This window comes from Camelus ferus, chromosome 18 (genome assembly GCF_009834535.1).
Source record: "Camelus ferus isolate YT-003-E chromosome 18, BCGSAC_Cfer_1.0, whole genome shotgun sequence".
Lineage (NCBI taxonomy): Eukaryota > Metazoa > Chordata > Mammalia > Artiodactyla > Camelidae > Camelus > Camelus ferus.
The window spans coordinates 29842251-29866190 of record NC_045713.1 but is presented as its reverse complement, the minus strand read 5'-3'; the positions used below and the strand labels follow the sequence as shown (position 1 = coordinate 29866190).

The following is a 23940-nucleotide window of genomic DNA, read 5'->3' as shown; positions in this document are numbered from 1 at the left end:
ATTGAAATTATAGTCTCTTCTTGATTAACTTCTGTTAAATTATAGTCTCTTCTTGATTAACTTCTGTTGAATTATAACCTCTTCTTGCATTTGCAGACGGGCACATGTTGGATTCAAAGAGATACTGCATCATGGGAGCAGATCTCCGAGATATACCTGAACTGGAAGAGAAACTAAAGAAATGTAACATGAATACACAGTGAGGTTTTTTTTTTTTTTTAACCTCTTACATTTGTGATTTTCTGCTATTTTGAGATAAGGCCAGTTAGAAATACAGCATCATACCATGTACCATTTTCCCCCCTGTAATCTTTATAATTTCATAGCTGTTTAGAAAGGCTTTCTGAATTTTTTTTTAGAAACAGTGTTTCTTGAGTCTGTTTTCCTATTGGAATCACCTGTATTGCTTTATAAAATACTGATGCCTAATACAAAATTTCGGGGAAGATAATTCTATACATAGAAACATACGATTGTTAACACATAAAGAAAGGGTTAACACTGATGTATAAAGAATAGCTACTGTTAACAAAAAGAGCCCTGTAGAAAAATGGGCAAAGGATAGATGGCCTGGAGGTTCAAAGAAGAAACTGGTATCATATGAAAATGGTATTTCACTTCAGTAGTAACCAGGTGAAATTCTATTTTACTCCCACCAAGTTGGGAAAAATGTGAAAGTCTGACAATATCAAGTGTTGCCAAGGGTGTTGGGGGAGAGGAATGGACGTACACCACGGGTGGAAGCGAGCTTGGTATGATTCGTTGCAAGGGACAATCTGGAAGTGTCTCGTGAAATTGTAAATGTAGGTACCACGTGCTGGTGCAGCTCCACTGTCGGGCGTATCCCCCTGGGAAGGTCTACGTGTGTGTACAAGGAGGATGTTCATTGCGGCCTCCATTTTTAGTAGCAGAAAGTTGGAAACAATTTGAATGTTCATCAGGAGGAGAATGGATGGATGATAGGTAAAATGCATGACTTTGGAGAGAATTCAGAAACTTAATGTTGAGGGTTTTAAAAATAATTTCCATAGTTGTTTTCTTTATTTTTAAAAATTTATTATTATCTTTCTAATGGAGGTGCTGGGGATTAAACCCAGGACCTCGTGCATGCTAAGCACATGCTTCACCACTGAGCTATACCCTCCCCCCACAACTTAATGTTGAGTTTTAAAAAATGAAATTGCAGAGTAATATGCAGAGAGTGATACCAAATGTGCAAAATCAAACTCCCCAAATACCATATTTTCATGATTACATATATACATCCCAGAAGTATTTTAAAAATGGACCAGAAGGGTTCACACCAAATTGTTGAGAGTGAGTACCACTGGGGAGCAGAGGAGTGGAGTGAGATGTGTGATTTTAGCACAGTGATGCTGGTCACAATTAGATTGGAGTTAAAGAGTTAATGGGAGATACGAATATATGTGTGCATATGCAAGACTGGGACATTGTGCTGTACACCAGAACTTGACACATAGTAATTGACTACACTTCAATTAAAAAAAAAAAAAGAGTTAATGGGAGATAAAGGCACATCTCCATGGTGTCCTGTACCTAAATGGACACTTCTCTAAAGAAGACATTCAGATGGCCAAGAGGCACATGAAAAGATGCTCAGCATCACTAATTATCAGAGAAATGCAAATCAGAACTACAGTGAGGTATCACCTAACACCGGTCAGAATGGCCAGCATCAAAAAGTCTACAAATACATGGTCTAATGTAGGTGAAGACGACACTTTGAAGAATATTTGAGGTGACTCAAAGGGAGGTTTGAAAGGAAGGTAAGAGAAAGTTACTTTAAAGAATAAATTGAACGTGAAGAATCAGTGGCAAACGATGAAAGGAATAAGCAACTAGGGCTACCATTGCTGGAGGTTTTGAAGATCTAAAAACAATTGATGTAACCAGTATTAGAATTATATATTCTTCCTTGTGGTTTTATTGTGTTCTGTGTGTTACTTTATGGGCTGTCTTGTCTTTGCTTTTCTTTCACTTATATATATATTTTTAAATTTAATTTATTATTTTTTTATTTTTGTGGGGGAAGGTAGTTAGGTTTACTTATTTATTTATTTTTGGAGGAGGTACTGGGGATTGAACCCAGGACCTTGGGTGTGCAAAGCATGTGCTCTACCTCTTGAGCTATACCCTCCCCCACTTCACTTATATTTTGAAATGTATTAATCCTACTTTTAATATTGCTAATGGTGACCTCTTACAAAATACATTGTAAAATATTTAACTTTTCACTTTCAAATAATTCAAATATGCAGAAAAGTTGCAAAAAAAATTCTCATATAACCTCTACCTGGCTATCCCATGTGTCAATATCTTATGTAAATAATGGTTACCTTTTGCATTAAAAAAGATGCTTGAAACTGGATTTCTCTAAGTATTCAACCTATTAGGTGAGGTTTTGGAACTATTTTTCCCTCAGTCAGTTTTTCTAATAATTTCTATTGGTATAATCTCAGGTTTTAGACTTACACTATAGTTAATTTTAAAAAATCTTCTTTTTAATGTTTTTCTTTCTGATTTTCAGTTTTATTTACAACTCGTTCTTGACTATTTTTCCTCTGGATCACTGTCCTCATTTTTTTGTACCAAGTTCCAAATGGGTCCAGGAAGCATTTAGAGATATATATTTAAATAAGTTATATAACATTTTACTGTTAATAAAAGGGGGAAGTCCAGATGGGCAGAGCAGGTGGATAGTTGGTACCATCAGGTCAGAGCCAGCATTTACTTGCGGGTGCCCTTTCTCTTTAATGGCACAGTAATGGCACTGCGTCCGGCTGGACAGGTTTGAATTCTGAGGGAAGGATACACTAGACTTTGACCTTGGACAACTTATTTCACCTCTGTGTATCTCAGTTTCCTCCTTGAAAAGTGAGAAAATAACAGAACTCAGCAATAAATGTTAACAGATGATAATGTAGAAAACTATTTTTAAAAAATCTCATTCATTTTGATAGTTTTAGTAGCTATTGCTGATGGTTCTGATGGTCCTAGAAGCAGATAAAAATCATCCCAAATCCTGAACTCAGAGATAACCACCTTAATAAATTTTATGCCAAAATTTGTAAATATGTATTTGTCTTTAAAATGTGACTGTGCTCTGCATACAGTTGGGGAACTTTTAAAAAAATCAAATGTATCTAGATATGTACGTATATGTATGTGCATATATATGTACGTATGTTCACTTATTTGTTCATTTATTTATTCACTCATTCATCAAATAGTTAAGAATCTACTGTGTACAGATACGAGAGAGCCGTGAACAAAACAGCTTACATTATCGTGTGGGGAAAAAAGAGACATTAAATGGCTAATTGTATGAACTCTTTAATGACTCTTGGGGTACCTGCTTTGAAGAAGTATAGGGGAGCAAACAAAGAGGCCGCTGGAGTCTGGGACCATGGAGAGCGTCCGTGTCAGTAAATTCAGTGCTAAAGCATCATACGTATGAGCTTCCTGGCAGTCCACTGGGGGGATATGCCATGTTCTTTACAACTAATTTCTTATTGCACAACTGTTGCATAATTTCTTGTTACACAATTGATTCTAAGATTGCCACCAATAAAATAACTCACTTGCTTTGTAGAAGAAATAGCAATCAGCAGTGAGGAATATGATTATTCAGATGGCAGAGGGGGAGGGGAGGGTCCAGGGAAGGAGTCAGGGAAGGAGCAGTAATACATAAGCCAGGAGTAAACCAGTGGAGCTTGCATAATTTGGGGATGCCAGTGTTTCCTGTCCAAAGTTAAGGCTTTTAGAAATTTCTGCAGGAGTTTATTGCTTTTCCTATTTCATAATTTATTCATTACTTTGGGCCTGGTAAATCAGAGTACATAATAACTAATGTAGTTTCTTGAAGACTATTCATGTTGTTTTCAATTCTTGATAGTAAAAGCTTCTGTAAGAAGAATGATAGTCTGTTGAATGAGTATCAGTCTCTCTAGATTGTATCTGTCAGTTTTGGATGTGTAACAAATCCTTCCAACTTCAGTAGGTTAAAAACAGCCCACAGCTGAGTTGCTCAGCATTCTGTGAGCTGACAGTTTGGGCTGGGCTTAGCTGGGTGGTTCTTCTGCTCGGGGCCAGGTTTAGCTGATACCTCCTGGGGTTCACTCAAGTGTGGACAGTGGGCAGGTTAGCAGGGCTGCCTCATTCTCATCCACAGGGCCTCCCCTCCTATAGCAAGCCAGCTTGGGCTCATTCACGTGGTGGGCTCAGGTTTCCAAGTGCAGCAGGAGAGCGAGCACCAGTGTAGCAAGTCATGTCCAGGCTTCTGCTTGTATCATGTCTGTTCCTGCTCCGTTGGCCAAATCACGTTACATGATGAACCCAGATTCCAGGGGAAGGACGATACACTCCACCTCCTGAGTGGGAGTATCTGCAGGTCCACATCACCGTAGTGTGGGTGCACAGTAGGGAAGAATTTGTAGCCATTTTTACAGCCTACCACACACAGTTAGCACATTTTCATCAGCCAGACAAAAATCATTGCTGATTGCTCACCTTTTACAGGATAAAACTCTGGGTCATGATGGGATTACACATGAATTACTGCATTGATTAGGTGATGCGAAAACCAGTGCTTCTGGTTTTCCTGGGTGTGAGCTGCGCTGCCAGTGCTGCAACGTATGTGAAACTGGAGAGTCCAAGTTCGATGAAGACTTAGTTATCTGCCTTTTTTTCTTCTCTTAAGATTGCCAACCCTCCTGATAGCTGAATGTGTGCTGGTTTATATGACTCCGGAGCAGTCTGCAAACCTTCTCAAGTGGGCGGCCAACAGCTTTGAGACTGCCATGTTCATAAACTACGAGCAGGTAAAAGGAAGCATAAGGAACTTGCATCCCGCATGGGACTCCAGTGGTGACTTTCCCTCTCTGAGCATCTGCAAATGGATGCTTTCCCTGAGTTCTTTTCCTCCTGCCTCCGGCCACTCACATATCTCCTTTATTAACCAATTCTGGCAAACCTGGTACTCCTGAGTTCCTGACTTCTTGCGAACTTCTACCCAGAGCTTTGGGAATGTCTGTTTTGGCCTTGTAAGAGTATTTTGAGTTCTTATTTTATCATCGTGTTTACTATAAAGTCGTAGCTCTTGATGGAGGGGATTTTGGCTATCATCAGCGTAGGGGTAGCAAACTCAGATGCCTTCAGAGGCAGATATTAATGCAAATGGAGGAAGCTGGGCAGGTGTAATTAGTGTGGACTGGTGAACTGGGACCCCTGTGTCCCACTTCATGGGATGCCCATGGTTTGGTTCCAGCCACTTGTTACCATGTGGGCCTAAAGTTGCCTGAACTCCCAGTTTTTTGAAGACAAGTTGCGTTTCTAACTTGAAATGCAAGGGCTGTAATGTAAAATTTTCTAATTTCTAAAATCACTGAGTTTGGCCCATGGGTGGCCTGTTTTTCTTTCTGATATAGCACTGCAAGGGTTATGTAGCTCCGCTCGCATCTGAATCCTGGCCCTCGACGTTATCATCAGCTCTGTGACCTGAGCAGAATGGCTAGGTGGTTGGGAGGTCATTCTCTGGAGGCAGACTGCCTCGCTGTGTGACTTGGACAAGTTACATAACCTCTCTGTGCCTGTTTCCTCGTCTGAAAAATGAGGATGATCATATCCCAAAATCATCATTAATGAATGAGTTAATATATGTGTAAGCACTTACAGCATTGCCGGCTATTAAGTAAGCTGTTACTAAGTTAGCTATTTGACTGTCTCTGAGCCCCAGTTCTCTGTTCTTAAAAGGATAAGAATACCTACCTCTCAAGTCTTTTTTTTTTTTTTAACATTTTTTTTGAGTTATAGTCATTTTACAATGTTATGTCAAATACCAGTGTACAGCACAATTTTCAGTTATACATGAACATACGTACCTCTCAAGTCTTAATAATTCAGATTAAATTTGTTGAGTGTATTAAAAAAACATAGCCAGCTCTCTGCATTATTGTGGGGACCCGTGAGATGTTGAAGCAACAATGGGGTGGTCATAAGCTCTGAGTACATGTTAGCTACTTTTATTGTTTATTTTAGTTTAGCTTTATTGACTTTATATTTTGGGAGGGTGATAATCAGGTTTATTTATAAATTTTTTTAAGAGCAGTACTGGGCATTGAACCCAGGACCTCGTGCATGCTAGGCACGCACTCTACCACTGAGCTGTACCCTCCCCCCGATTTTTGTTTCTTTTTTTTTAATCTCATTTTATTATTCAGTTTTATCACAGATAAGAGCAGTAGAGGGCCTTGCCTAACGTCACGTAACTATGGACAGATCCAGGGCTAGATGTTGGCCTCCTGGCCTCTTACCCACCATCCCTCCCCATCTTCCCAATCCAGGTTCCTGTATAGGTGGTCCTTGGTTGCTTGATTTTAATTCCTTTCGTCTCTTTAATTGGAGGCATTCCCCAGACTCCATCTTCAGTCCTGGTGAATATCCATATAATGGTAGGTGGCCTCATCCGTCTTACCTTCTGATGTGAATAAGTCCTGGTGACCTGTCTTTGCTTTCAGGATCCCACACCTGGGGAAAAGGCGTCCCATTCCCCCTGTTACCACACGTTCCGGGTATTCACTCACTTTGCTCCATTTGTGTGTTCTTTGATTCAGCAAACCTCGATTCAGCAGCCCGTGAGAGATGGTGCGCTAAGTGAATTTTGACCAGAGATCGTGTCACTTTGGAGCAGGCCAGGCAATGTGCCAGTTTTCAGTGTGTTGACCACAGCCGTCCCTTGATGGGTTCAAATCCCTGCCCACCACCCTCATTTTGCTAGTAATCAACTTTTAATGCATGCAGAATCAGCGGCAGCCTCCTGTTTGTCAATTGCTCACGTCTTACATTATTTTTTAATTAGTACTTTTATGACAAAACCACATGGATGATGATAATTTCAGTAATGATAATGATTACAAATTCTTAGAATTTGATTACTTATGTAGCAGGCGCTCTTTTGTGAGTTTCACATATATTAACGTATTTAATCATCACCACAACCCATGAGGTAGGTCCTAGGGCTGTCCTGGTTTTACAGGTAAGGGGACTGACGCACCAAGGGCTTAGGCTTCTTGCTCACAGCCTCACAGCTATGAAGCGTCAAGCCAGGATCCAAACCTGGGCTACAAAATGCAGGCGTTTGTGCTCACAGACATGCTTCTGTCCTGAATAAATAGTGTGCGATCCGGTCATTAGTGCCACGTAAGCCTAAACGCATCCCCCAGGAAGAATTAACATTGGTTCTTGTCTTGCAGCATGGTTGTATGAATACAGAAATCATTTTACATATTGTTAAAGTGGTGAATTTTTGATACCTTGTATATGACAAAGGCACAATGTATATGCTGCAGTAGTGTACATAATATTTTGTGACAATTGTGTACTTATATAGATTTTTTTTAACTAGTTTTTTAATTCAAGAAATAATGTCACGTGCTGAATTTTTTAAAAAAATCAGTTCAAAAGGGTAGACAAAGAAAAATAACTCTCTCATCTACTCCAGACCTCAGCCTCTAACCTGAGAAGCAACATTGCTGTGTTCTAGAATTCTCCTACACATACATAAATGCGGAGAAAGGGATTTTTTTCCTTAAAGGCAGATGGGAGCATACTATACACATTCTTCTCTACCTTACTTTTCAGGGGTTTATTTTAGGGATCGTTTCTGTCTGTCTATCTTCCTTTCTTGTTTTCACAGCTGTCAGTGTTTCATTATATGAACAGTGCCAGAATTTATTTAACCCCAAATGCTGGCTTTCCAGATCCTTCCTCTTACACATAAAGCTGCAGTAAATGCTCTTGCATCTTTGTGTGCACAAGCGAGTCTGTCTGTAGGACAGGTTGCTGGCAGTGAGCTTGCTAGATTCCAGGCTGAGTGTTAACAATGAACGGACACTGCCCAGTTGCCTTTTGAGGGGCTGTACTGGTTTATGCTCCATCAGGACTGCACTCAGGCTTCCGTTAACCTGTGCTGGGTATTATCAAATGTCAAGCCTTGACTGGTTTGAAATGGGATGTTTTATTTTGCATATGTAAGAAACAAAGAAACCCTTCCGGCAATGCCCAGGAGCCTCTCTCCCTTCCCAGGTGAACATGGACGATCGCTTTGGGCAGATCATGATTGAGAACTTGCGGAGACGACAGTGCGACCTGGCAGGAGTGGAGACCTGCAAGTCGTTAGAGTCACAGGTCAGAGAGCAGAGATCGGGACATCCTCTTGTACCCTTAGCCAGCCAAGAGGGCATCCTCCCTTCGCAGATAAGAGAATGTGAGACTCCCTCATGAGTGCCTGCCTGCAGGGCAGCTAGGGCCCCACGTGGGCCACTGGGCCATCGTACTGGGGAAATCCAAGCCCTGGGCTGCCATCTTGGTATGGAAAATACAAACTTACATTTCTATTATTTTAACTTTTTACTATGCCATTTTTCAAACAACGTAAAAGTCGAGCAAACAGTTAAAATGAACACCCATTTTGTTCCATCAACCAGCTTCAGTAATTAATATTTTGTCATTGTCATTTTCTTTACCCTCTTCCCCGAAACTTTTGTTGGTGTTGTCATTGGAATATTTTAAGGCAAATCCCAGACAGTATATCATTTCCCCCATAAATACTTCAGTGTGAATCTCCTACCACTAAGGACCTTCCCCCTGCCACACCCCACTCCCAGGAGAATGGTAATACCATTATCAAAACCTCACAAATCGACACTAACTCCTTCATAGCATCTAACACCCAACTCATGTTCAGTTTTCCTTGATCATCTAGAAAAAAAATGTTCATGGTGTATTTGAATCAGGATCCAAACATGGTTCACACTTTGTGTTTGACTGATAGGTTCCTTAAAATCTCTTGGAATCTATAGTAGTCCCCCTCCCATACTGACTTCTAAATTTTTTTCTGAAGAGACACTTCCCACCCCTTCTGAAATTCAAATAGGTTAGTTTTTACATGGTTTACATTATGTCACCACTAGGGCTCTTGTAAAAACTGTTGCTTGTAGAAAAGTTTCTTCCTGTATTTCTTTTTAAATATACTTTAGTGCATTTCCCCCTGTTGTAACTATGTGTGTTCAGTATAGAAAATCGGAAAATAAGAAGGAGGATGATAGGGGCCAGAATGGGCTTCTGAGGGAGGAGTCCTCTGAGGGAAGCTCCCGCCTGCCCAGAGCACGGCTCGAGTTGTATGACAGCACATGCTCCTTCCCCATTTCTCTCCACCGCACGTTTCAGAAAGAACGGCTCCTGTCGAACGGGTGGGAGACGGCATCAGCCATCGATATGATGAATTTGTACAGCAAATTACCTCGCGCGGAAGTGAGCAGGTATGGGACGGGCCAGACTTAGCTCCCTGATAAATGCTGTGAATTAAAGGCTTAAATGCCTGCATCCTTTAATGTAAAGAAAACCAAAAAACCAACAAGAAATCCACCCCCTAACTAGTCTTATTTTGAAGAGAGTTAACCTGCTAAATATAAGTTAAACACTGATAGCACCTTGAGAGTAACTCATTAGCTACTTAGCCAAGATAAGGTTTATGCTAAAACAGGCTGTCTCAGGCGGAGACAGTGGAAATCTTGCCTAATCCCTGTGTTTTGGAGAAAAAGGAGAAATAACATTACCCAAGGGCTTCTAAGGGGAAAAAAAGTCTGCTTGCAGATTTTTAAGCGAACTTTTCCCCTTATTATAAAAGAAATACATGCGTGTGTTTCTGGAACAATTTTGGAGCAAAGTACATGGAATATAAAGCCATTGTGCAGTCTGTAGCTGCAGCTTCCAGAGACAGCTGTTTATAAATGGGGGTGTATCTTTTTCTCTGTGTATATAAAGATAAGTTTTTGTTGATATATAGATTTCTATTTTTTGAATCAGTAGATGGATATTACATATATTTGTCTGTAAACCACTATCCCTTTGAAAAAATTTAACAGTAGATTGTGTTTATCTTTACATATCAAGACATTCAGGGCTACTATATTCCTGTTTAATGATGTTTAGTATTTATATTGATATGTAGATATGTTAAATGAATGTTAGTTTCTTTATTGAAGTATAATTGACATACATTATATTAGTTTCAGGTATACAACAGGATGATTTGATATTTGTACATATTGTGGAATCACAGTAAGTCTAGTTAACATCCATGACCACACATAGCTACAGAATTTTTTTTTCTCGTGATGAGAACTTTTCAGATAAACTCTTAGCAGCTTTCAAATATGCAGTATAGTATTATTACCCTATAGTTACCATGTTAGTACATTACATCCCTGTGACTTACTTATTTTACAACTATAAGTTTGTACCTTTTGGCTCCCGAACCCCCCTCACCCATTTCACACCTCCCTGCCACCTCTGGCAACCACCAATCTGTGCTGTTCATGTTTTATTTTGTTTAGATTCCCGCATATAAGAGAGATCACGTGGTATGGTGTCTTTCTCTGTCTCACTTATTTCCCTTAACATAATGCCCTCAGGTTTCATCCTGTTGTCACAAGTGGCAAGATTTTGTTCTTTTTCAGTGGCTGAATAATATTCCATGTTAATATATATGTGTGTGTGTGTGTGTATATATACACACACACACACACACACACACACACACACTTACATTTTCTTTATCCATTCATCCCTTGATGGACACTTAGGTTGTTTCCTTGATAATAATAACTTTAAAGATATTAGAGAGTAATGCCTGCAGCAGGATATTTGCTTGTGGGGTCTTGTTTTTTATTTTGTTTTGTTGTAGTTTCCGTTATAAATCACTCTGGAGGGAGCCTCACCATACCATCTCTGGACAGTGTTAATGCCAGCTTAAGTCTTTTTCCATGATTTCTTTGTCCTTCCTGATTTGCGCTTCCCCCTGCTTTTGGGGACCTAGTTTTTGGCCTCTTGCAAGATAATGAGAATTTTTGGTTTTGCTTCTTCATCAAACTTCCTGTTAACTTTTAGAAGTATCACTGTTTTTTCCAAGTATGTCCATCAAAGCCTTGACGGTTGTGAAAGTGTTGTCTCCACGTGATCGGGTCAGTGGTTTCTGGATTCTTCTAGAATTTTCCTTTCCCACAGGCTGGTTTTCATTTGCTACATGTCAAGGCAACTATTTTGAATAGCCCAGGCCTGGCGTCTGTAATGGAAGTGCTCTGGCTACTCTTCCGGAGACCCAGAGGGGAGTCAAACTGGCATCCACCACAAGGGGCGCAAGTTTCTTCTAGGCAGCAATTAGTCTCTCGTTGCTGTGGGCTCCTTCAGACAGCGGCACGTGTCCTAACAGGCAGGTGATGAGGCGAGACGGGCTTTGGTCTGTCCACCCCAGGCTGACCAGTCCTCCCAGCTCTGCGGATGCCTCATAATTGGTGGGTACATTTGCCCAGGGCTCTTGCCGGATACCCTGTATAAAAAGAAGTCGAAGGCTGGCCTGTTGATTTGACAAATGCCAAGTGCCTGCTGTGCACCACACACTTTTCGAAGCTCAAGAGTTACAGCAGCGATCAAAATAGGCCAAAAGTTGTGCCTGCCTTTCTGGAGCTCACCTCGGGGGAGCAGCTTCACAGTCTGGTGTCTCTTGATAGTTGAACTTGGTCATAACCGTGCTGGCGCCTTCATCATGGTGCTGAGCACTTCATGGATACTCACTCTCACTTCATATGTGACTCTTAGGCCTGCTGACCTAGACAGGAGCGAAACGCAAATACAGGAACATGCAGGAACACGTACTGTGCACAGCCCCCAACCCCTGTACACGCAGGTGCGCACAGACACACAGCACACACGCACACACACAGCCTGGACAGGTGGCAGTACCAGAATTTTAACAGTGGCTATTGTGAATAGTGCACATAGATCATCTTTTATTTTTCTTCTTTATCCTTTCTGGAAATACCTGCGTTTCCCCACCCCCTCCCCACCTTGGGCACATATCTCAACAGAAAACATTTTAAAAAGCTGTTTTCATATGTTTGTGCATGTTTCTCTGTGTGTGTGTATACATTTAAAATTTACATTTAAAGTGATTTTTTTTAAAAAACATCATACAAGCACATGATAGAAAAAAAAAACCAAGAATAAAGTCGTATAGAGTGAAAACCAAACAAAACCCTTGGTCCACCACCCTCACTGCCAGTCCACGACCTTCTGTTCTAAGAGACAACCACCATTACCAGTTAGTTGTTGTTTCTGTATTTTCCAAAAGTAGCCTATGAATATACAAACGTATGTATTCCTGTTTCTTTACATAGATAGTAATATGTGGTGCTCATTGCTTACTAAACAACTTGCTTCTTAATTTTTTTATTTTAATTTTTTAATTTTTTTAATGGTCTTTTTAAAAACATTTATTTAATTTATTTATTTTTACTTTTCCCCTTAACAGAGGCGCTGGGCATTGAACCCAGGACCTCGTGCATGCCAAGCGTGCACTCTACCACTGAGCTGTACCCCCAGCCCCCCGTAACTTGCTTTTTAAATTCCACGCTGTGTCTCAGCGGCTCTGGCTGTTTCATGTCAGTACGTGCAAACAGTAGGCCCTTTCACATGGCTGCGCGGTAGCCTGTTGTATGCATGTGTTCTTATCTCCTCAACCCATCTCTTCTAGTTTACAGGGTTTTTTGCTGTTACTACATTGCAGCTATGATGCTGCAGTGAGATTTCTTGAACTCGTACAGGGTAAATTCTTAAAGCGGAATTGCTGAGCAAAAAGATACACATTTTAAACATTGATAGAAGGGAGCAAATTGCTCTTCAGTGAGGCTGTGCTATTTTGTAATCCTACTGGTAACGCATGAGAGCGCCTCTTTTCTAGGGCCTTGATAAAATGTGTGTCAGCTTTTTTTATTGAAGTATAATTGATTTTTAATATTGTGTTAGTTTCAGTAGATAGCAAAGTGATTCAGTTATGTTTATATATATAAACATATATATATATATGTTTTTTCAGATTATTTTCCACTGTAGGTTATTTTAAAATATTGAATATGGTTCCCTGTGCTATCTAGTAAATCTTTGTTGCTTATCTATTTTGTATATAGTAGTTTGTACCTGTTACATTCCTAATTTATTCCTCCGACCACCCTTTCCCCTTTGTAACCGTAAGTTTGTTTTCTATGTCTGTGGGTCTGTTTCTGTTTCGTACATAGATTCCTTTGTATTATATATCATATAATATTTGTCTTTCTCTGTCTGACTTATTTCACTAAGTATAATACTCTCTAGGTCCATCCAGGTTGCTCCAAATGGCAATATTTCTTTCTTTTCTATGGCCAAATAATATTCTTATATACACATACACATACACATACACACACCCCCATCTTTTTAAGCCAGTCATCTGTTGCTGGGCACTTGGGTTGTTTCCATGTTTGGCTGCTGTGTATAGTGCTGCTGTGAACATTGGGGTGCATGTGTCTTTTCGAACTAAGAATTTTCATCTTTTCTGGGTATGCCCAGGAGCGAGAGTGCTGGATTATGTGGTAACTCTGCTTTTAGTTTTTTAAGGAACCTCCATATTGGTATCCATAGTGGCTGTACCAGTTCCATTCCCACCAACAGTGTAGGAGGGTTCCCTGTATCAGCCTTTGTGATCTTTGTCAACTGTTAGTTGAAAACATAGCTTGTGTTGTAATTTACATTTCTCTTTGCATAAAGAAGAGGAAAAGCCCTTGTTTTTCCTCCTCAGTGAACTGGTCTTTTACCCACCTCTTAAATAAGTTTTAAAAGCTTTTCTTGTTGAAGTGTAACAGCTCTTCATATAGCAAGGATATTACCATTTGTCATTCGTATCACAGACATTTTTTCTAGCTTGTCATTTGTCATTTTTGACCTTACTTACGGTAGTTTTTCTTCATGTCAATAAAAATAAATTAAAGTGGACCCACACCACGCAGACTGTTCTGTAGCCTGCCTCTTTTCCCCTAGTATAGCATGAACATCTTTCTGAACCCAAAAGTAAGCTGCATCGCCTTCATTTTAATTCTGTCCCTTTGTATTGTTGTATTGTTCTATTTTCATTCTCTTGACAGGATAGAGTCCCTTGAATTCCTGGATGAAATGGAGCTTCTTGAGCAGCTCATGCAGCATTACTGCCTCTGTTGGGCGACCAAAGGAGGAGGTGAACTCGGTAGGTGACTTCACCGTTGCTGACCTGACCTAGATATAGAAAGAACGTTAAGACAACGGGAGCTTTGGACCCAGGCAGAACTAAAGGATCGTATCCATGTATCCACGAGCATGGCTGGAGAATTAGCTGTTACGTCCTCTGTGTCTTTACAGCACACAAACCAGGAGAACCATTCAGATAAACCGCATGTATCAAAACAAACCCACATCGCTTTAGAGGTCGACTGTGGTGTTTCCTCAGGTGGAAGGTAAAGACCTTGAGTCTTGTTATAATCTTCTTTTTTCTTTCTCTTTTTTTGTTTTTTTGGTCTTATTATAATCTTAATAAAAGGAACCAATGTTTATCTTTATAACTGGCTTGTAACCAGGTTGACTAGATGTTAAACACACAGTCTGTCTCTAATAGACCCCTGCAGCTGCGGGTTGAATATCTCCCTCTCATCTTCTCTTTAAGGTGGATTTCCCCGGCCTGGCTGAGTCCAGCCCCGGGGGCAGAGCGCGGAGCCTGTCTCAGTGTGTCCTGTTGCCTTGGTCTTGACCCAGTTCCTCCTTTACGCTGCCCACGTTGACCTCCCTTCCCCCGGGCAGATACCCCTCCCTTGGGCATCTCTGAGACCAGTTTAGTTCCCAGTTCTGGTCTTTCTTGTCAAAGGTGCCCTCAGGCTTCCTACAGATGTGTCTGACATAGGGCTTTAGGCAGGTATTGGATACAAAACAAAGAACTTGGCAGAGGCCAGGACGTCTGCTGTGTGAAAATTCCAGGTTGTTAACCACCCGCCTTGGGCTTATCTTCCTGCTAGTTTATAAATTTGCCCAGCTGGGCAGTTCAGCCCACAGAATCCTTTTGAATTGTTTTTTATTTAAAAATCGTTTATTAGTGTGTGTTTTCTTTTTATGTTGAAGTATAGTTGATTGACAATGTTGTGTTAGTTTCAGGTCTACAGCAAAGTGGTTCAATTATACATACACATATATATTCTTTTTCAGATTCTTTTCCATTATAGGTTATTACAGAATATTGAATATAGTTATATACAACTATACACAAATTAGGAGTTTGGGATTAACAGATGCACACTACTGTATATAAAATAGATAAACCACAAGGACCTACTATATAGCACAGGGAACTGTATCCAATATTAGTGTATTTTTATCTTACTATTATCCCCCATTTTTAAAAACAATGTAATTTTCAGTGTAATTAGAGACTTTGGAAACGTCTAAAAAAAATACATGACAAAGAAAAAAAAATCACCCACATGCCCGTCACTCAGAGATAAGCCCTGGTAACTTTTTCCTTCCATTCTTTTTCTAGCTCTTGTTTGTTTTTAGCAGAATGGAATTTTTATATTTATGTAACCTTGATTCCTCATCTTTTAACGAAACATTATAACATACACATTTCCCCTTGCTGTTAAAAACTCTCTATGTTAATGGCTTTATATTCTGTCATGAGGCTATGTTTGAATATACTTAATTTTCCACACTTTTAGAAATATAGGTGGCTTGTAATACTATTGAGTTAATTTTAGTTTTTATAAAGTAATAATATATTGAACATTTTGATGTAAGGGACTTCTTCGGCCCTCTTTCTGCCTGGCTGCTTGGTGACAATCAGTTACTTGTATGTTATTTGGGGAAGGTCTGTCTGCATTCGCTCGAAGTTCAACATGTAAAGAATAGACTTTCTCGGTGTTTACTGCGGAGAGTCCATAAACTGTTACAGTGTTTCCCAATCCCTGTAAAACTACCCATAAACACAGTCTCATCCAACCTCTTGTTTCCTTGTGAAATCTCATCTTACATAAGAGACCAGAGCCTCGGTGATCGGACCTGTGGCCTGTGCCCCAGAGCCAGTCCCTGTGGGCCTGGGGCCGGCAGCCTCGGATTCTCCCACCTCCATCCTCTCTGCCCCAACCTGGGAGAGTCTCCTGACAGCGACTGTGTGTTTCCTCCCCTCAGGTTTGAAGGAAATAACTTACTGATCTGTTCAAGACTTGTGCTGAGCCAGAGCTGAACCCACTGACCTCTCCAGAGTTGACCCTCCGAGTTTCCTGATCGGTGGTCAGGCCCCAGCTACCAGTGTCACCCGCACTCCGAGGGACCTCAGTTACTGGGGTTGTCGTCCCAGCTCCTGTTCATGTTGGCTCATCAGTTAAATAAATTTCAGTTGCCAATTGCCTATGTGTTGGGCCTCTGCCGTTTACTGTTTGCTCCCCTGGGTGGGCTGTGGTTCACCTCTGTGTCAGCTAAAACCAAAGATCCAGAATCCGGCCTTGACCTTGGCTCACTGCCTGTGAGTCAGACAGCGCACTCCGTTGCATCCGTCGTAGGATTTACCCCCGTGTGCTCTTGTCTTCAGCACCTGGCCTTGCATTCAGCACCTTGACCAGGTGCTGGAGCTCGTCTCGGCGCCCGTTTCTGCCCTAGCCTGCTTCCGTCCTCCTTCACCTTGTTCCTTGTGGCAGGCTGGATCTTGGCCCTCTAAAATGTCCCCTCCCGATCCCCCAAACTGTGGACATGTTGCCTTATGTGGCAAAAGGGGCTTTGCAATGTGATTAAGTAAAGGATCTTGAGATGGGAGGTTATCCGGGAGTGTCCAGGTGGGCCCAGTGTAATCACAAGGGTCCTTCCTTCAAAGGGGAGGCAGGAGGACCAGCATCAGAGGGAGGTGTGATGCTGGAAGCAGAGACCAGAATGTTGCCCTTTGAAGATGGAGGAAAGGGCAGAAGTTGAGGACCACAGGAGGCCACCAGATGCTACAACGGGCAGGAAAACATTCTCAGGTCCTCCAGAAGGAACCAGCCCTGCCAACACTTTGACTTTAGCCCAGCAAAATTGATTTGTGATTATGATCGCCAGAACAGTAAGAGAATGAATGTGTGTTGTTTTCAGCCACTTAAGTTTGTGATCATTGTTACAGCAGCAAGAGGAAACTAATACAGTTATGCTACAGATGCAAAGGGCTCCAGGGGACCTACTGCACAATTTGAAAACATAAGGCCTACCCACGCCTGATGAAATTTTTGGTTATCTGACTGGGGCTGTGAACTGGAACCTGCATACACAGAACGACAGTGAGGAAGCCCCCCGCCCTCTCCTCTCCTAGAGAGATTCCAGCCCCTCACTCCACCTCCCAGAATCTCTAGATCAGCGTTCCCTAGAGTGTGGGCTGCGTCCCACTACGCAACGGGGTGCCCACTGACAGGCGTTGACGCATTGATGCAGCGTGAAATACCATTGAGTCACTCAGTGAGAACGTTGCTTCCTTTTCAGTTATCTTTCACATCTTAAGTTCAAGGAGAAGATCTCAGGCTGGTACTGGTGTGTCTTTAACCCTAATGTTCACTAGTCCAATGTTTTTAAAACCATGAGACGAAGCCATTCATGGATGGTGAGTGCACTTAATGGATCAAATCCATTGTTTTAAAAAATATATAAAAGAGAAAATGTCATAGCATAGCCCATTACCAGCAGTAAGGGTGAGGTTTTCTGGAACTTGTTTGTTTTTTATGTGCGTATGCATGTACCATGTTAGCATTGTTCTAATGTTTCGATTTTGGCTTTGGTCAGAGGTGAAGGTCAGAGGGTGATAGCACTTCACCAGTTGCAGCAGCAGCAGCATCTGGCTAAAATTTAAAAAACCACTCTGGCTTCAATGCTATTTCTGATTTTCCTTGTATTTATTTTTATGGATTATGTTCTGTTCGAGGCTCATGATTCACCATTACTGTTGATGGTTATGTTATCAAATATCCCATAAAGTATCTATCAATTTCATCTTAAAAGTGGCTCCACTGAAAGGCAATGACTAAGAAAATAATGGCGGTGCAGCACCAACACCACAGAAATGACGGAGGTGGTACGTTTGGAAACCCAGAAGTTGAGAAGGACCATGCAAGGGAGTGGCTTTCTGGCTTTTATAATGCAAGATGGGCAAGAGAGAAAGAAACTGGAAAGTGTTTAGATCATTGGTCACCCAATGTGGAGTTGTTTTGATTGTGTTTGCGCTACTGCACAGAGAATATATTTGCATAATATCAAAATGTATGAAGCTCAAAGCAGAGTCCAACTATATTTTCATCTTAGAGTTTTTTACTGTTTTTGAGGGGGAGGAGGAGAAGACATGGATGGTCATAAATAGAATGTCTGCTATGGGCAGAATCTATATTTTTATTCTGCTTTACTTTTTTATACCCCTCCTTGTTCCACAAAAGGAATTGAGATAGACAGTAAAACTAAGTCAACACGAAAAGCAAAAATAAATGCTTTGGGGAGCTGGAACGTGAGTTTTTTTTTTTAAAAAGGCCCACAGATGTGTGTATTTTATTGTCTCATACAAGTCTTAGAAGTGGGCTACAAATTTGACTCCTGCGAAGTCCTCACAAGGATTGAAATAGGATTCAGTTTCCATAAAATCAGCCAGCCTCATTCTCAAGAGAAGCACAATCCTCCATGCACAGAGACCCAGGAGGCTTCCCCTGGGTGTCCTCGGTGGGATCTCTGAGAATACTTGGGGTCTGCGCTTGTAGCTGCTGCTCCAAGTCCCCTTGCTGCAACCTGCCCGAGTGCAATTGCATGCGGCCAAATCAGCACAGTCTAATGATACAGTCCTCGGATGCTTGAGTTCCTAGAGGAGTAGAATTTAGAAGATCTGGGGAAAATGAAAGGCCTGCAGAACTGATGTGCCTGAATATTGTTCCTGAAAGCTGGACAGTTTATACAAGATTCCATGGCAGTGAGTTTGAGGTCAGTACCTTTGGCAAAGACCTGGAGGTCAAACTGACTGACTGGTCCAGATCAAAACGCTTGTAAGAGCCATCCAGGTGGAGGGGCTGAGTCTTCACAGGAAAAGGAAAGCTTGTACCAGAAGCAGAGCCTCATTCCGAGGTAGCTGCTGCCAATATAAAATAGGGCATCCCACACCCCTCCTTAAAAACCTTCCTTAATAGCCCTCTTCCTCTTGGTGTGAAATCAGCTCCCTCCTGTGGCCAACAAGAAGCCAAGACCCTGCGTGTTCCGGCCCCTCCTCGCCTCTCCCACCTCATTTTGCCACTCTCCTCCCTCCCGTGACGCTCTTAGCTCTGCCTGCCTTCTTTTCTTCAACCTACCAAACCGTCGCAAGGTCAGGTGAGGACCACGGAGTTGGAGATGTACGAAACAGCCAATACGCAATTCACGAGTCACTTGATTTATTGCACACAACACAGGTTAGTCAAAGTAGAGGAGGAATAACGAACCACTCCAAGGAGAAATCCCAGAAGGAGGCATCTCAGCACGAGCAGCTGTCTCCCATTCAGCAGATTCAGCACCGCGGCTTGGCAGGTGTGAGTGGGAAGTGACCTGCTCCCACAGGGCCTCCGGCAGCATCCATCTGGAATGGCTCCCAGCAGCATGGAGTCAGGTCCTCCACCAAAGAGCCTTCAAGTCACTTGGCTCAGTGGTGTCTTTCCAAGGAGTAACAGTTACCCTGGGGAAGGGCGTCTTGGCTCTGCAGTTGTATGTTGCCCATCAAATTTCTTCTCTGAAGTAACATTTTAGTTTATCCCCCTAAGACACTGGCAGTCCTACAGCAGATGTTTCAAAACAATTAATATGTAAGTTTACATTGGCCACTGCGACTCCATTTTGAACTACTTTGCATAGCTTAACATAGCTTAAATCCTATAATCTTTACATAAGATAAATAGGATTTGTAACATAAAAGAAATCACATTGTAGCACTCTGCTTCTTTTGACCTTTGCACCTGCTGTTTCCTTTCCTAACGCAGCCTTAGCCCTTAAAGCTTAGATTAAACATCCCCTCCCCGTTCCCCTGTGTAAACTTCCCCTGTGGTTGTAACTCGGCATCTGGTTTTTTGCCTTTATGGTCCTTGCCTGAACTTGTCATCCTTTTAATTCATTCCAGAAGTCCTTATCAAGCACCTTCTGTGTAGCAGGTGCTGAGGGTCAGTGAAGCAAATGAACAAATAAAATAATTACATTGCTCAAGCGACTCAAGTACCTCAAGTGACTCCAAGTGACTCAAGATCGTCATCATGTGAAAGATGATGCAGTCCTACTTTTATCCACATGTTCGGCTTATAGCTACTCTAGGAAAACATCCTTGGGATTCAGAGGTGGGGGAATCAGCTACTGTCACCAATGATGGACACCCCAGTAGGTTATGAACATGGTTCATAACACACGTTGGGCTCTTGGTTAATGTTTGTCAAGTTGAAGATCAGCAGAAGAGGGAAAAAAAAGTCTCCAAGTAACAGTTCTTGCAGTCATGCAGGTACTGTTTAAGTGAGGCGCTTCTCAAGGCCAGACGTGTTGAACCCCTGGAGGGGAAGGCAGATAGGGAACAAGATCCAAGATCTCACTAAACTCAGTGTCAGAGAAATCACCTTACACTGTCTGCAAACAGAACCTGCTAAACTCAGTGATTAAGTGAGTAATGAAATGACCTGGGAGAGCTCTGAGAACTCAGCTAAGACCTATTATTCTGGTTTTACTCACCCATTGTTTACGGATGAGTTTGAGTGCTGGGAGGTCTGAGACCTCAGGGTGGATCATGGCTTCCCAAGGGCACAGGAGAGAGAAGGGGATGAGTGAGACCCATTAAGGAAGTGGATTGATGAGGAGGTGGTCCTTGAGGAGTGCGAAGCAGGGAATGGGAAATCATGCTCAAAGGAACATCACAGGAAACCAGGCAACCCCACTGGAAAAGGAGTCACGAAGGGTCTCCTTCACCTGGTGCTGGTGATGAAGTGTGGCAGATGGCAAAGAATGGCCACAAAGAATTTTAGACAGGAGCGGCCACACGATTTGCTTTGGCCAATGGGCCGATAACAAAACAAGAGGGGAGCAGCTTGACAGGTGCTTGTGCATTGAGGTTCACCTTCTCTTGCTGTTCTTGGGAACCATGTGGTGACCACGATGTGAGTAAGCCCAGGGTTGGTCTGTTGGATGAGCAGATCATGTGGAGCTGAGATGAGCCATCCAGATGAAGCCCTCCGTAGACCCGGGCTGCAGGCAACTCACCAGCTGACCACGGATATACAAGGGAGCCCAGATGAGATCAGCCAAGCCAGCCCAGACCAGAAGAACTGCTCAGCTGCCCTGCAGAACCGTGAGTTAAATGCATGGTTCTTGTTTTATGCCATTATGTTTGGGGACAGTTTGCTACCCCTTAGTAGCTAACAGATACAGGTGAGGGTGCTGGCTTAGGGGGAAGAAGGCAAATTATTGGTTGATTGGTTCCTTCATTAATGCTTACTTTGTGTGAAGCTGTGTGCTAGGGGTGGAGATTTAACAGTGGACACAGCACGTGCACTCACAGAGCACCAGCCATCAGTGGTCCCCAATAAAAAGCATGGTCATTTCAGGATTTGGTGACAAGTCCAGGAGGGTGCAATGGGAGGGGCTGGGGGGAGAGAGATGTGGAAGCTGAGACCTGAGGATGTGCCAGGTGAGTGGGACCTGGGGTGGGGGTGGTGGGAGGGAGAAGGAAGAGAGTTCCTGGCTGTAAGAGAGTGTGGGATGGTTGAGGAGAGGCTGGAGCGATGGGGAGTGATGAAGAAGTCCCAGGGGGTCACAAGGATGCTTTTAAGGCTTCCATTCCCAATGCAGGTGATATTGCTCCTGATGGGGCCAAATTTGGTTCTTAGAGGATGATTTGTAGCCCTTCCAAAGAGCTCATATGGAGTATATCTGTGTATTAAAACTTAATGGAGCAATGATAAGAAAAAAAAAATGACTTGAAAGTCTCCAGAGAGAGGAAATAAAGAAAAAAAGATTGAGAAACACTGTTTAAGCGACTCCATTTCCAGATCCTCACCCCTTGCAATCTGTTCCTTTTCTCCGTGGCCCTCTTCCCGCTTCTTGGAAGAACATCATTCTCCCTCATCTCAGGTCTTTACTGCTGTTTTCTTCTGGGAGTGAAAACCTGGGGTGGGGGGACACTTAGAAATACTGGTGCGGGCATTGAGAAAGTGGATAAGTGATAACGACCGAATATTAAATCCTTTTGTAGATTTGAAGGATTCTTTGCTTTCAACAAAATTGAAGGGGGTTATGGTAGCATTGTCGGAGTGCTGAATTCCTTTTTGAAAGCAGTAGACTTAAAAAAAATTTTTTTTATGATGTCTAACTCAAAAGGTGTTCAAAGAAGTATGTAGCATTACTATAGAAAATCTCTTACCATCTCCTTCTGTTTTGTGAAAGGTTTCTCCATGCCTACATCTATAAAAATGAAAGATGGAAACTGAATTCATGCTAAAACCTTATTTTGCAGAAATAAGCGATAGTCATCCTTGGGATTATGAACTCATTGACTAAATAAGTAAAACCAGCCCTATCCATCTCATTAAAAGAAGCATTTCCAATAAAATTTAATTTTTATGTTTACTAATTAGTTAGCCACGTTTGTAGTATCATTGGATTATACGGATCAATTACTAATAATAATTGTAATGATAATTCAGAAGGGAATAAAATTAACATTTAGAGCCAGTGGGCACAGAGAAGTTATACAATTACTAATTTCTTTTTATTCTTCTCTCTGTGACTCTTGCTGTGTCTCTCTTTCTGTCTCTAGATATACTTACAGACACATAAAATATATATGCTATGTGTAATAATATATATAATTTGGGAGAGGTATGTTAGAGTAACTAACTAAAAAAAATCTTGAGCTTTAAAGAATCTGGTGTGGGGGGTTAAGTGGAATGAAAATACAAGTTCAAGGAGTAACAGAAGCCATGGGAAATTTCCAACTGCTTAAGATGAGCTTGCTTGTATACTTTTAAGTTAGATGTTGGGTAGATATGAAAGCCATTGTGGTACGTGCATTCCACTGTAAACTTTAGAAGAATGACATGATGGTTTTAACGGAAGACTACAATGTTTATGATATACTGGAAATCACATTTTTTGCAACTATAACACACACATACACAAATACACCCTTTAAAAAATTTACACAAAAGTGCTTATGCCCTAGACACTCTACTGTCGATGAAATAAAATCCCACAACGTGAGAGTTGTGGGTTAAGCTTTATCTGGGGCAAAATGAGGGTGATAGCCCAGGAGACAGCATCTCAGACAGCTCTGAGAACCTGATCCGAAGAGGCAGGGGGAGCTCAGTCTCACATGTGATTTCAGTGAAGGGGGGTTATGTTCAGTCAAGGACGCATTTAGGCAGAGGCTGCTGCTAGTCACAAGGAGCAGATGTCACCGTTAATGATTTTAGTGCTTTTCTAGATATGAGGAGATGCAAGAATTTGGACTCCTAAAATCTCCTGGGAATACCTATCTGAAGGCCCGTTCAGCCGGTTTTCCCAGAGCCCAGAGCCTCATTCCTGATCCCCACCCTGAACGCCTTTCAGGATGCGTTGGAGGTCAGTGGGCACAGCGGCTCATGATTTAACCCAAGCAAAGGTAGACGGCAAGTGCCAGCGTGATCCAATCCTTGTAGAGGCAGATGGCAAGTGCCAATGTTTAGTTGGCATCACCTAGCTTTTTTCACTTAATAAAACACTTACGTGGGGAGGGTATTGCTCAGTGGTAGAGCTCATGCTTAGCATGCACGAGGTCGTGGGTTTAATCCCCAGTACCTCTGTTAAATAAACAAATAACCCCCTCCCCTAAAAAAAAATTTATATTTCCATTTAATAAAAAAAATTAGTGGCTTTTCCATATGAGTACATATGGATTTACCTCATTTTTATCAGCTGGGTAGTATTTCTTGGTTTAGATGGCCATTTCAGTAATTTCTTGTTTTTTGTTTTTAATGTACAATCCTGCAACAGATGTCTTTGAAT

The 23940-nt window shown here is 41.8% G+C and overlaps 2 protein-coding genes across 3 annotated transcripts in view; both read left to right on the top strand.

Annotated features, from left to right (window-relative positions):
* The window catches only part of LCMT1 (leucine carboxyl methyltransferase 1), a 46900-nt gene extending 30583 nt beyond the window's left edge, over positions 1 to 16317 (top strand). The window contains exons 6-11 of the mRNA XM_006186670.3: positions 97 to 199; positions 4721 to 4841; positions 8104 to 8205; positions 9247 to 9338; positions 14034 to 14131; positions 16096 to 16317. Of these exons, the coding sequence (XP_006186732.2) occupies positions 97 to 199; positions 4721 to 4841; positions 8104 to 8205; positions 9247 to 9338; positions 14034 to 14131; positions 16096 to 16118 (539 nt within the window). The 3' untranslated portion in view covers positions 16119 to 16317. The remainder of the gene's footprint in view (positions 1 to 96; positions 200 to 4720; positions 4842 to 8103; positions 8206 to 9246; positions 9339 to 14033; positions 14132 to 16095) is intronic.
* Positions 16318 to 20607: 4290 nt separating this feature from the next.
* Positions 20608 to 23940, top strand: part of AQP8 (aquaporin 8) — a 41736-nt gene continuing 38403 nt past the window's right edge. The window contains exon 1 of one of the 2 annotated variants that reach the window (XM_032460828.1): positions 20608 to 21247. In XM_032460828.1, the coding sequence (XP_032316719.1) occupies positions 21191 to 21247 (57 nt within the window). In that variant the 5' untranslated portion in view covers positions 20608 to 21190. The remainder of the gene's footprint in view (positions 21248 to 23940) is intronic. The other variant, XM_006186672.3, reaches the window with a different exon arrangement.